General features: G+C 42.8%; 1 protein-coding gene across 1 annotated transcript; it reads right to left on the bottom strand.

The window, feature by feature from the left end:
- Positions 1–5127: 5127 nt before the first annotated feature.
- Positions 5128–7324, bottom strand: LOC125380873 (extensin-like). The gene is made up of 2 exons (XM_048396625.1): positions 7123–7324; positions 5128–5570 (listed from the first exon to the last, which is right to left on the bottom strand). The coding sequence occupies exons 1-2, from the start codon at positions 7322–7324 to the stop codon at positions 5128–5130; spliced, it is 645 nt and encodes a 214-aa protein (XP_048252582.1).
- Positions 7325–13836: the final 6512 nt, after the last annotated feature.

Genomic DNA, 13836 nt, shown 5'->3' with positions numbered 1-13836 from the left:
ATTGGCGTACAGTGCACGTGAGTGGGTTGTTATACAGTGAACGCGGGATGACTGGCGTACAGTGAACGTGGGTGGGTTGTTGTACAGTGAATGCGGGATGACTGGCGCACAGTGCACGTGAGTGGGTTGTTGTACAGTAAATGCGGGATGATTGGCGTACAGAGCACGAGAGTGGGTTGTTATACAGTGAACGCGGGATGACTGGCGTACAGTGAACGTGAGTGGGTTGTTGTACAGTGAATGCGGGATGACTGGCGCACAGTGCACGTGAGTGGGTTCTTGTACAGTAAACGCAGGATGGCTGGCGCACAGTGCACATGAGTGGGTTGTTGTACAGTAAACGCGGGATGATTGGCGCGCAGTGCACGTGAGTGGGTTGTTGTACAGTAAACGCGGGATGACTGGCGTACAGTGCACGTGAGTGGGTTGTGTACAAAAAAAAGGCGGGATGGCTGGCGTACAGTGCACATGAGTGGGTTGTTGTACAGTAAACGCGGGATGATTGGCGCGCAGTGCACGTGAGTGGGTTGTTGTACAGTAAACGCGGGATGACTGGCGTACAGTGCACGTGAGTGGGTTGTGTACAAAAAAAAGGCGGGATGACTGGCGTACAGTGCACGTGAGTGGGTTGTTGTACAGTAAACATGGGATGACAGGCGCAGAGTGCACATGAGTGGGTTGTTCTACAGTAAACGCGGGATGATTGGCGTACAGTGCACATGAGTGGGTTGTATACAAAAAAACGCGGGATGATTGGCGTACATTGAACGTGAGGTGGTTGTTGTACAGTGAATGCGGGATGACTGGAGCACAGTGCACGTGAGTGGGTTCTTGTACAGTAAACGCGGGATGACTGGCGTACAGTGCACGTGAATGGGTTCTGTACAGTAAACGCAGGATGACTGGCGTACAGTGCACGTGAGTGGGTTCTGTACAGTGAACGCGGGATGACTGGCGTACAGTGCACATGAGTGGGTTATATGATTGGATGACTGGCGTACAGTGCACATGAGTGGGTTATACAGTTGGATGACTGGCGTACAGTGCGCATGAGTGGGTTATACAGATGGATGACTGGCGTACAGTGCACATGAGTGGGTTATACAGTTGGATGACTGGCGTACAGTGTACATGAGATTTGTTGTTGTACAGTGACCACGGGTTATTTCGTACAGTACACATAAGCTGGTCCATGTTTGTTTACTAGACATTGGACAAATCTTTTCTTCTTGTGTATTAATTATTAAGCAAAAAAGAAAATGCAACACTTTCCATTGATTTTATTGAGAAAAAAACGTTTTCACACAGATACAAAACTTCCTTTCTACATAACCACATTAATATAAATATCACAGCCGTTCTGCCCAACAATACCAATGATGTTGTAGGCTGCAACAGTTACCGCTTATAACGTTTGCAACCAAAGAATCCCGTTTGGATAAATCACATGAGATATAATGCTTTATTATGCCTTAAAGTGAGATTGACCAATCAGAGACCAGATTTACTCACCCCATGAGCCCGTATACTGTCAATAAAAATCCAAAATGGTTGATACTGACGAAATATGAGACTGTATACCGTCAGTAACAGCCAACTTGGATTTTCTAACATTCACCTCACATATTTCACAAGGAAATTCTGGTACCGAAATTCGTTATTTGACACTGTTTTGTGTTTTACTATCATTAATTTGATGTGCAAGGACATTAATCTGGTTTTTAGATCACGTTCGAGATGATAGGTAAAACTTTCAACAAGGTTTGGCCTCTAAGGTTTAAAGAGTTGTCTCCCTTTGACCCTCACGTCAACTCACGGTTATAAGTGTCAAGTTTTCATTTTGACTTGAAACGTGCGATAAGAATACCAGAGAGTTGAAATTGTTTCTGCATAATAAATTCGTTATGGTGTATTTAGTTGCCGTATACGCTGTCATTTTAGTTTAGCATAAAAATATTGGGCTCGGCTCAGATATACCTTTGCAGACCTGACCTTTCTAAAAAGGTCAGGACCAAAACATACATTTCACATCATATTTTTTACAAACTGGGCGAGTGGTCGAGATCCTTTATATAGTTTATATATCATTTCGCGAGCAATGCAAGTTCTATCATGTCACGTTCTAACTATAAGGGACCCATTAAAACAGTCAGTGAGTGTGGTTTTACGCCGTTTTTAGCAATATTCCAGCAATATCACGGCGGGGGACACCAGAAATGGGCTTCACACATTGTACCCATGTCGGGAATCAAAACCGGGTCTTTGACGAGCGAACGCTTTAACCACTAGGCTACCCGACAGACCCCCATTAAACATGAATATACGATTAACAAACTTAAAAACAACTAATAAAAATACCAGTGGTGCCAAGAGTCGGTGATTAGAAACTACACACTCTTTCCACGTGAACAAAGGTTGATTATTTATTTATTTTTTGTATTATTTATTTGTATTATCTCTACAGTGACCATTCTGGTATCATAGTAATAGTACCAAATACCCAAAACACCATTATACATTTGAATGCACTTGTTAAAGTTACAATACGATTATATGATACAAACGCGCGAAGCATATCAAATGTAACATTTCGGAAATAACGTGCATGTTTGTTAGTCGAAGTTATTGTCTCCTTTTGGGATTTCGACTCTTTTGGACTCGGATACAATTTACAGAACTATTTCTTCCACATCGTGGTGATGTCTCGTCAAATTGTTTACGTATGCAATCATAATCTCTCAACAACATACACGCGGAGTGTATTGCTGTGAAGACGGCGTCCGACATAATACTGCGTATAAAGTCAAATATGTTCATAAAGATATGAAAGACCATGGAGAACAAATATACATACATGTGCACATTTTCAAAACAATGTACGTGTTGAATACCTCCATCTCTAAGTACACATCCGCTGATTGAATATAGTCCGTGCTTTAAAGGTCCGTAAATAGTATTGTTATGCTAAAATATGTTTGACAAATTTTCTTTTAAATATACCTTTGATGTATTTTGGGGACATACTTGTAGATAATTAATAGAGGTTCTCACCCGAGTGTCTTTTGATATCAACTATATCAACACGAGTTGATAAAAGTGGAAAAACTCAGAGGCTTGGCAAGGAGTTTTTCCACTTTATCAACGAGTGTTGATATATTTGATATCAAAAGACACTCGGGTGAGATTTTATTTATCATCAAACATCATTCTTCCAACTTTTTCAGTTTGTAGACAGTAATTAGCAGTGTCATAAGTGTAAAAAATGCTGCTAACAGCTTCAGTTGCAGAGCCATTAGTGACGTCATTTGATTGTGACGTCATGGTAACAATGACGTCACAATGGTCTGCAAAGCATTGTGATGCAATTTTATCTCATCCAAGTGTAATCTCCTGTGGGAGCCAGTTTTAGTTGATAAACTTGTTCTCGTTACATTTTCCCTCACTCATTCACATAAACCGCTCTCTCGCCTTTTTATCTCTAACGTATCACGTGACAGGTTAGACCAACACACCTCAACAATACTACACGTATGATTGATTGAATTGAAAATAAGGGAGGAAGGTTTGTTTCTACTGTGGAATCAGCAACACTGCAGCTACAGTCTGTAGGATATAGTCTGGACCAACCAAACCATTATAAAACCCGGCCCATTCGATATGAATAGAATGACAACAGTCAGACTTAGCTGACCGCTCTTTGTAATATCACCAAATCAAGAATATGTACATCTACTATTTCTACAAAGCAGTCATTGTGACCAACTCATCCTCAATTTAATCGTGTATTATCAAGGTAACAGGGCACGTGTTATTCCCACAAGAACACTGGGAAAACATCATGTAAGTATGCAATTATTTATATTACAATATCGTATCTACAAAAAATATACTGCACATCTTTTTAGGTAAATATAAATACTATAAGTGGGCGGTCTGTAAAACGTGTTGAGTATGGAGAGAATAGACTCAGGGCTGACCATTTGATATTCTGGAGGGTTTGAATTTTTTAAAGATATTTTTTTCAGCTAAAACTGCAAACCCAAATTGTTTTCATTAAAACTATGAGTCAAAATATTTTTATGAAAACACATTGCAACGATGTAAGAAATGTGGAAGACAATTGGGATTTTTTTCCAACAAGGTGAAGCATAATTATTATTTTTTCAAGAATTGTCGGGGACATTTAATTTTTGGATCAAATCCCAGAATGTGAAATAAATGGCCCCTTTTGTCATAAGGACACAGTCAGTGAAATGTATTTCATTGAAATAAATACATTGTTGTCTTCCAGAAGGCTGATTGTAACGATATTATGTGTGTCAAAGTTATATTAAGTACATCTTTTACATTTGACCCCTGACAAATGACAGGTCTCAATTCTCACCCTTGTTATGGATCAGTCTAGTGTTACCAATTTACAAAAAAAACATTGTAATAATGTGACAGAGCGGATTATTAGCATGGAAATAATCTTTCCCCAATATATGTCTTTTGCATAACTGTGCACTTAGTATACAAAATATGATGTTTCGAAAATTCAAACGTTCATAAAAGTCAGTCACCGTCCGTATGTAGGGAAGCACTTGATAAGGCACACAGGAGCCTGATAAAATATGCTCCTCTTTTCCTTGTGGTACTCTGTGGAAGATAGCCTCCAGACTGTGGGTCTGTTGTAAATCCTTGAATAAACGTCTATCCCGAATCAACGACGTACCGACGCACAGACGCACAGACGCACAGACATGCGAACGTACCGCACAGAAACAATATACAGTAAACTACGGTTATAACGAACTCAAAGGGACCACTAAATGTAGTTCGTTATAACCGTAGTTCGTAATAAGCATATTTACAACATATATACAGGAAATGGACGGGACCAAAAAACAGTTCGTTATATCCGTCAGTTCGTTATAAGCGTGTTCGTTATAAACGTAATTTACTGTACGCCTGTATTGAATACACACATTGTCAAGAGATTTCCCTTAAAAGTTGTAAAACATGGTAACTTTTTAAACGAAAGTGAACGAATTCAATGTAGACATCTTCTGAAAAAGAAACTGCTGTCTGAAGACCGTACGAAATCCAGCGCTTATTCAAGCATTTACGGCATTTCCATCACTGCTCTCATAGTCCTTCCTTGTTGGGTGGCGCCGTCGCCGGTAGATTGTTTATGGGTGGGAGGTGCGCTGGGGGTGGTTGACTACCTGTAGCCCCTGGTGCTGTGGCGAGGGGAGGCCGGTGGGGGGTCAGAGCTTCATATGACGGTGCCGTTGGAGGGGGGTTGGGTTGAAACATTTGAGGGGGGTCGGGCTGTGGCATCGATGGATTGTTATTCGGCGGAGGGGACCCGGGGGGTGGGGCCTGCCATGCCGGTGGCATGGACGGCGGTGGGTGGATAGTTCCTGGGGGTAGCGTCCGAGTATTTATCTGACCGCTGTTATTGTTATATCCAGGAGGGTACGCAGGATCTGTATAACCGTACGGGGATGGGGGGTCGTGGGATTTGTAGGGAGGGGGCACTGGGAAGTAGCTGGTGGGTGGGGCATAGGAGCCAGGTCCTGGGCCTCCTGAAATAGTGAGTGAGTGAGTAAATTATTTTATACTATCTAATGTATATTACAACACTTGCGTTCGATTATTGAAATTTGAGTGACCTGAGTCAACCGAGGTTACCACCAGGGATGACTAGATTCAACCTGTGTTAACCAGTGTTAATCAAGGAAGTACGCGAAATGAAACGCAAACAATTCAACCATAGATATGATGATGTATGTCAGGAGAGAGAGGGGGGGGGGGGGGGGGGGGGGAGGAGAGGATAGAGTGAGAGAGAGTGAGAGAGGGGTTAAGGGAGTGAGAAGAGAGAGAGGAGAGGATAGAGTGAGAGAGAGTGAGAGAGAGGGGAGGATAGAGTGAGAGAGAGGAGAGGATAGAGTGAGAGAGAAGAGAGAGAGAGGGGAGAGAGAGAGAGGATAGAGTGAGAGAGAGTGAGAGAGGGGTTAAGGGAGAGAGAAGAGAGAGAGGGAGTAGAGGATAGAGTGAGAGAGAGGAGAGAGAGAGAGAGTGAGAGAGGGAAGAGAGGGAGAGAGAAGAGAGACAGAGACGGAGAGAGAGCCATGGTCTATAACACAAAACTATGAGAGGTCATCAAGCGTTACATTGTTTGCAAAACTGCCATTGTTGCTTTTCTATTTAATGCACCTTAAATGACAAGAAATTTCAGAATCTAAAATCAAACGAGATGCAAAAATCATCATCAAAGTTGCAAGGGAGGTAACTCTATACATCATCGTGTCTCGGTCGCATTCGTTCCTTGCAACATGAATACTGTTAATCGCCTCCTATTTCCAAATTTACATTCTCTGATCAGGCTGTGAGTAGCGCAACCTGATATGCTTCACTAACTTTTCTACAACCTGGTTCGTAGTTCGTGTTCTTTAGTAAGCCAAAGATTCTATGTAAGATAGATAATATTAAATGCGGGGCAATCTGTCATTAATACGACAAGGTATATCACGATACACTATTTACATGATTGTCATGGTAACCGTGAAAAAAACAAATTCACTGAGGTTAATATGATTACACGGAAGGGTGCATTATAAATTTATAAAGGAGATACTATATGGCCTCATTTTCACTTTGAAATTGTCTAAACTAAAGTTTACTATCAAGATGTGAAGCACTGTAGTGATTATATTACATTTTACGAGAGCTACACATCTTTGATATACAAGATGTATTGAAATATAGATATACTGAATTTGGAGAGAGGCAGTTTATTTATGACATTTTGGTTTTTTAAAACACACATGGATCCGGAGTCCTTGGTCAACACTGCACGCGTTCTTCCCACGCCATTCGTCACCACTCGCCCCTTTCCGTAACCTGCAAGAAGATTCGGCTTGTCCCGGAATAACACGAGTTGCTCACGAATGTTCCCACCCTACACTGGCGACATTTTGGGTGTGGTCAGCCCTAATATGGCCTCAGACCACAATTAATTTCCTTCTTTGCTATCTACAGTGACATGACAGCCCACCATAATTATTATCAGTCGTAGGTCGTTCTCCTGCTGCATGCTGACCAACCTGCCACTTGTCAATTAAAACGCAAAGTTACGTCCAGCATCCACCACCTTGCTTTCGCAGTAACCACTGTCAACAATCCTCACCGGAAGTTTCGAGCCCAAACACACACAGCGGCCTTGAAATAGGTTCAAGTGTGTGTCCATGTAAAGTATCTGAACTGTATCTTTTCTTACCAATATCTCGCTAATCTCATGCAGGTCGTCTTCCTTTTTGACGGGGCGATGGGGAAGCATAGTGGTCAAGCGTTAGCTCGTTTCGCCGAGGACCCGGGTTCGATTCCCCCAATGGGTACAATGTGTGAAGTAAAATCTCTCTCCGTGATATTGCTTGAATATTGCTAAAAGCGGCGTAAAAACATACTCTCTCACTCACTCCTTTTTTACATTTAGGTGAGTGAGTGAGTGACTATAGTTTTACGCTGCTTTTAGCATTATTCCAGCAATATCATGGCGAGGGACACCAGAAATGGGCATCACACACTGTACCCATGTCGAGAATCGAACCCGGGTCTTCGGCGTGACGAGCGAACGCTTTAACCACTAGGCTACCCGACCACCCACATTTAGGTGATATTCGTGATATTGCTTGAATATTGCTAAAAGCGGCGTAAAAACATACTCTCTCACTCACTCCTTTCTTACATTTAGGTGAGGTAAAATGGGCTTAACGTCACATGTTGAGTGACGTGCGAGCGTGCGACTGGACTAATGCCGGTTAAGTAGGGCTGGCCCACTGATACCATACCGCTGTTTTTTTACTGAGACACGGGGCGGTCGGGTAGCCTAGTGGTTAAAGCGTTCTCTCGTCACACCAAGACCGGGTTCGATTCCCGATATGGGTACATTGTTTTAAGCCCTTTTCTATAGTCCCCCGCCGTGATATCGCTGGAATATTGCTAAAAGCGGCGTAACACAAAACTAACTCCGAGCCGACCAGTCCTTTCTTCAAACCCTGAATGCCGGGCGCCAGGCAGGGTAACAACATGGTACATGGTTTAGGGAAGGATTAAAGTTTAAACTTTTAATTTAAGGATTAAACTTAATTAAAAATTAAATTTAATTTCGTTAAACCCCGTTTTGTACTGTGAAGGATGCTTTTTAATCCTGATTCGTTCTTTTTATACTATTAATATGTTAGTGTTTCACTAAAGTTGTAACTGTAAGACCAGCATCGCTTTCCTCCCTGGTCAAGTTGTCTTGCTGGGATATAACTGGAACGGCGGCATTAAATTCATCTCACTCACATATTTTCTGACGCGGCAGCCCTTATATGGACATGTCTCATGTACCTGTATTAAGTTCCACAGAGAACGATCTATATTGTGGTTCTTCTCATCCTAACAAGCGGGGCACAGGTGGCCCAGTCGTCTAAGGTACCCCCATTCGCTGTGCAGAGTCGCGTCCCTTGGGCACGCCAGGAACCTATGATTGTGGGTTCGAATCCCGGTTCGGCTCGATCATGTTTCCAGGTTTGTCAGCACCATACCCATGCTCGTTGGTCTTACCGAAGTGGTAAACGTCTGAGACCTGCATCACTTCGGGCTTTCCTCCCACATTAAGCTGACATGCCGTGATATAGCTGGAATACTGTTAAAAGCGGCGTTAAACCCAACTCACTCACTCATCCTAACAAGCTGTGCCTAGCTAAGCCAGCCGCGTCCATATCACCGTATAGGCTGGACTAAAACATTCCATCGAGACACAGTATCTCAGTGGGAAAGTTATACATTTAAATGTTAATATGATCAAAAGTCCCAAAGTCCGCGTAAGATTGGTCAAATCTCCATCGTCTTTGCGACAATCGTATTTCGGCGAACCGGTCCAAGGGATGAGTGGACAAAAGGAATATGTTCTATGCGTTAAAATGAACATTTCTTTTTTAAGAAGAGTAATCAATCAATCTTTATTTCACATACTTAAAGGTCACTGGCCTGTAGTACATTCCAAATTATCAAGTGAGAGTCTTGCATTACAAACAAACCTTTATCCAACAGATTGTCTAAAATTCAAAATGGTATTCGCCTTCTACTTTGTTTAAGTTGCATCACTGACAAATTCTGTTTTCACGTGGAATACCTGTCTATCCTCCCATCTCAATAAATAATTCATGTGAGATACAACTCAATCATGCAAGTTGTACTCTGAATTTACTAACGTTTACATTTAATGACTAGTTTTAAGTAACAAAACCCTTCTTGAACAAAGAATAGAACTTAAGTTTACTAGGCAATGAAAGAGACGCATGCCAATTCTAAATGTACAATTTGTGAAACCCATTTCTGGTGTCCCCCGCCGTGATATAGCTGGAATATTGCTAAAAGCTGCATTAAAACCATACTCACTCACTCACTCAAAACGACCGCTAGTGGTAGAGTAACTGCCCCGGGCAGTGGAAGGTCCGGGGTTCAATCCCCGGCCGCGTCATACCAAAAGACGTTAACAGATGGTACTTTTCGTTACCCTGAGTGGCGCTCGGCATTAAGAGGCTAAATGCTATTGATATGTTAGTGTTTCACTAGAGTTGTAACTGTGTAAGACCAGCATCGCTTTCCTCCCACGTCAAGTTGTCTTGCCTTGATATAACTAGAACGGCGGTATCAAATGCATCTCACTCACATATTTTCTGACGCGACAGCCCTTATATGGACATGTCTCATGAACATGTATTTAGCGCCACAGAAAACTATCTATATTGTGGTTCTTCTCATTCTTACAAGCGGGGGCACGGGTAGAGTCGCGTCCCTTGGGCACGCCAGGAACCTATGATTGTGGGTTCGAATCCTGGTTCGCCCCGATTATGTTTCTAGGTTTGTCAGCACGATTCCAATGCTTGTGGGTTTCACCGAAGTGGTAAACGTCTGAGACCTGCATCACTTCGGGCTTTCCTCCCACATTAAGCTGACACGCTTTGATATAACTGGAATACTGTTCAAAGCGGCGTTAAACCCAACTCACTCACTCTGTCATGAAGGTATGATAGGTGAGGTGAAATTGGGTTTAAAGTCGCGTCCAAAATTATTGCACTTATATAGCGACGTGCATGCACGTGTATGTGTGTGTGTGTGGCTGCTTGTACTAGTCCGGACTGATGCCGATTTATAGTGCTAGCTCACTGAGATACCATGCCGCAGTTTAACATGAATACCCCGCTCAGACACAGTATACTGACTCCGAGCCGACCAGTCCTTGTTTTAGCCCCTTAATGCCGAGCGCCAGACAGGGTAACAACAAGTACAATCTCTTAACGTCTTTTTGTATGACGCGGCCCGGGATCGAACCCTGGACCTTCCGCTCTCTGGGCGGACGCTCTACCACAAGACCACGGAGGCGGTGTGAAGGTATGATAAAAGTTAATGATGCAGGCAGCTAGTTTTTTATCTTAAAAAAGTGGAAGGTGATAACACAGATAAAGGCCTTCATTTTAAACTCAGAGGTAATATAAATTATTCCGAGTTTTGAAGTTTGTTTGGGTTTTTGTAAATTGAAAAAAATGTTCAATTATATTATAACTATCTAACCATCTCTGATTCCTTAAATAGATTGTAAAACGTAAGTTTGTGTAAAAATGACTGGGTTCCATGAAGGCCTGGGTAATAAATGAATTTGGCACACACTCACACACACACACACACACAAACACACACACGCACGCACGCACGCACGCACGCGCGCGCATGCGTGTCGCCATAAAGGGGCAATAATCTTGAATGTTATGTTATGTTTCTAGGTTTGTCAGCACCATTCCCATGCTCGTGGGTTTCACCGAAGTGGTAAACGCCTGAGACCTGCATCACCTCGAGCTTTCCTCCCACATTAAGCTGACATGCCGTGATATAACTGGAATACTTTTAAAAGAGGCGTTAAACCAAACTCACTCACTCACTAATGTCGGAGAAAAAAGTCCGAAGTGATGCAGGTCTCAGACATTTACCACATCGAGCACGGGTATGGTGCTGACAAACCTAGAAGCATAATCGGGGCGAACCGCGATTCGAACCTACAATTATAGCTTTCTGGCGTGCCCAAGGGACGCAACTCTGCACATCGAATGGCGGTGCCATAGACGACTGGGCCACCCATGCCCCCGTTTTTTAAAGAAAAAATGTGATTGATTGATTGCTTGATTGGTAGCGGTGAGCTGGCAATGAAGGTTGTAGCGCCACTAAAGAGAAGCGTGTCATAAAAGTTTGTTTTTAAAACAAAATATAGTTTAATTCTAAGGTTTCGCTCAAAGCATTGTTTTCCATGCAACCTGTCAGTAAGTTGCTAGTTTTGTCAACACATGTCTTAGAAATTGATACTGAACCCGTTTTGCTGGCCCGTCCTTTGGTGACATTGTCGATTAAACAACTCACATATACTCATGTGTTACAAGTTATATATTTCCTGATATAATGCAAAATGACGAATTACTTTAAACAAATGAAGTTATGTAATATTATGCATCATTTAACTAATAATCCGTGCATTATAAGTATTTGTAAACAAAGTTAAAATCTTGAAAGTTATGAAATGTTCAACTTTAAATTTGTCAGGTCACACATTGAGATGAATATGTTATTGAAGCGATCGATCCCGTACCCCCATCACCAATTGATAAAATGGATAAAATGACTTTATGGTTATGACCCGTGTAGTCACGTGACGGGAAACTCAAGTGAACAGTGCTCTGACACAGTTGCCATGTGTGATTCAAGTGTTTCCGTTTGGCCCGCTGCCATGTCGGATGTAATGCGATAGTCACGTGACACTTCGCTCCGGGTTACACGACTCTGACACAGTTATACAATTGCCAGCTAACATGGCGAGTTTGTGTGTGTTGGTGCTGCTTGTAGCAGCCTCATCTGTGGTTCAGGGACACGAAAATATTGCAGCAGTTGTCAGTCAGATGGGTTTGCTTGAGAAAGAAATTAACCGGCTGAAAGTGGAATTGAACCACTTAAAATCTGACGTTCCAAACAAGATGGACATTTTGGAGTTACTGCTGAGATCGGATTTGACAGAGAGGATTGTATCTTCCTATATACGTAGTCAAATAGTGTCGTTTCAGGCCACGGTAAACAGTCACGTGATGTCCCAGATTAAACATCTGAAGCGTGGATATCAGCAGATGAAGCGACAGACACTGAGTCTCACAAGACAGTTGGGGGACACTGTGAAAGACAAAGATGCATGTGAACAGCAGGTGAGTGAACTAAAGGCAGAGTTCAACCTAACACGTCGTCACGTGACCCATGTTGAAAAGGAAGTGAGTTTACTAAAAGATCACGTGTTACTCGTCATACAACAGAGTATTGACATGCAAGCACAGATTAATGAAACCCAACGATCAGTTGATACCCTTGTGGAACAGAACGTACGTTTGAGAAATGACTTGATTGTGATAAACGCCAGTCATGCGGAAGATGTGCAGACATTGGGAGACTTTCATCTGAATTACGTCAGCAGGACACGTGACCTTCAGACCAATGCTGACAGTACACAACCCATCCCACATTACACACCCACGACTCCACCTGGACGTCCCTTCACGTCAGTGGCCACAACACCTACAACACGACAGTTTCAAGACGGGACGAGAATATTGGTTGTACGATATGGCTCTGGCTCCTTACAACATCCATATCAGATTACCATCGATAAAAACGACATGAAGACGTATCCTTATCTCCACACATCACGCGTTGAGGCTGTAACATACGAGCCTGTGTCCAGGAGACTGATATTCAGTAGATATTCTCCAGATGGCATCTTCTCCTCAAGGCTGGAAGTGTCGGGTGTCACAACACTACAGGAGGGAATCAGGTCACTGGGAATGGCAGTCGATGTTGACAGACGACTCATCGTCCTTACCACATACACACCGACGAAGACAATCAGTCGTATGTCCACATTTGGGAAACACTTTCGGGGCATTGTGGACTTGCGTAATCACGGAACAGACATTCCCCGTGCCATTGCTATAGACTCCAGGAACAAGATGATCTATTTCTGTAAAGATGATGATGGGTTGTGGTCTGTTGATTATGATGGGAATAGGCTGCATCAGATAGACGTGGGACGTGACGTATATGCTGTCACTATTGACACTATACACAATGTCCTATATTTCAGCGACGACAAGAAGGTGATGAAGCGATCTTTATCAACTAATACTACTACGGAAATGTTGGAATTCAGTGATCGTGTTAGAAGCCTTGTCTACTACAACAACAGCCTGTACATAAGTGGAATGAATATTGACGTCATATACCTGGAAAACAACGTACAGTCCAACCTGAAGACAATGAAGTATAGTTCCAATGTAATGTGTTTGATTCCATGATCACATCTGTCTTAAGAGTGAGTGAGTGAGTATGGTTTTATGCCGCTTTTAGCAATATCACGACGGGGGAGACCAAAAATGGGCTTCACACATTGTATCCATGTTTGGATTCGAACGCGGGTCTTCGGCGTGACGAGCGAACGCTTTAACCACTAGGCTACCCAACCGCCCCCCTGTCTTAAGAGAGACTCCTACACAAGACATTCGCCCATGAACAGCGAAGGAAAATGGATATATTCTCACAACCAGTGACAGATGGCCACATGTGTTAAGATACGAGCGACCATTACTTTCATAAGTATACTGTTACACAGAGCGTTTTGTACAGTTCAATGATGTGTACCAGGACGTATGTTGAACACTCCAGGGGGCGCTCGTGCCTAGCTGCCTTAACACCGCTGCCACTAGTACCGAATTACTT

Source organism: Haliotis rufescens, unplaced genomic scaffold (assembly GCF_023055435.1).
Source record: "Haliotis rufescens isolate VD_foot unplaced genomic scaffold, xgHalRufe1.0.p SCAF_16, whole genome shotgun sequence".
NCBI lineage: Eukaryota > Metazoa > Mollusca > Gastropoda > Lepetellida > Haliotidae > Haliotis > Haliotis rufescens.
The sequence above is the reverse complement of the archived record's forward strand: the minus strand, read 5'-3'. Positions and strand labels throughout refer to the sequence as shown.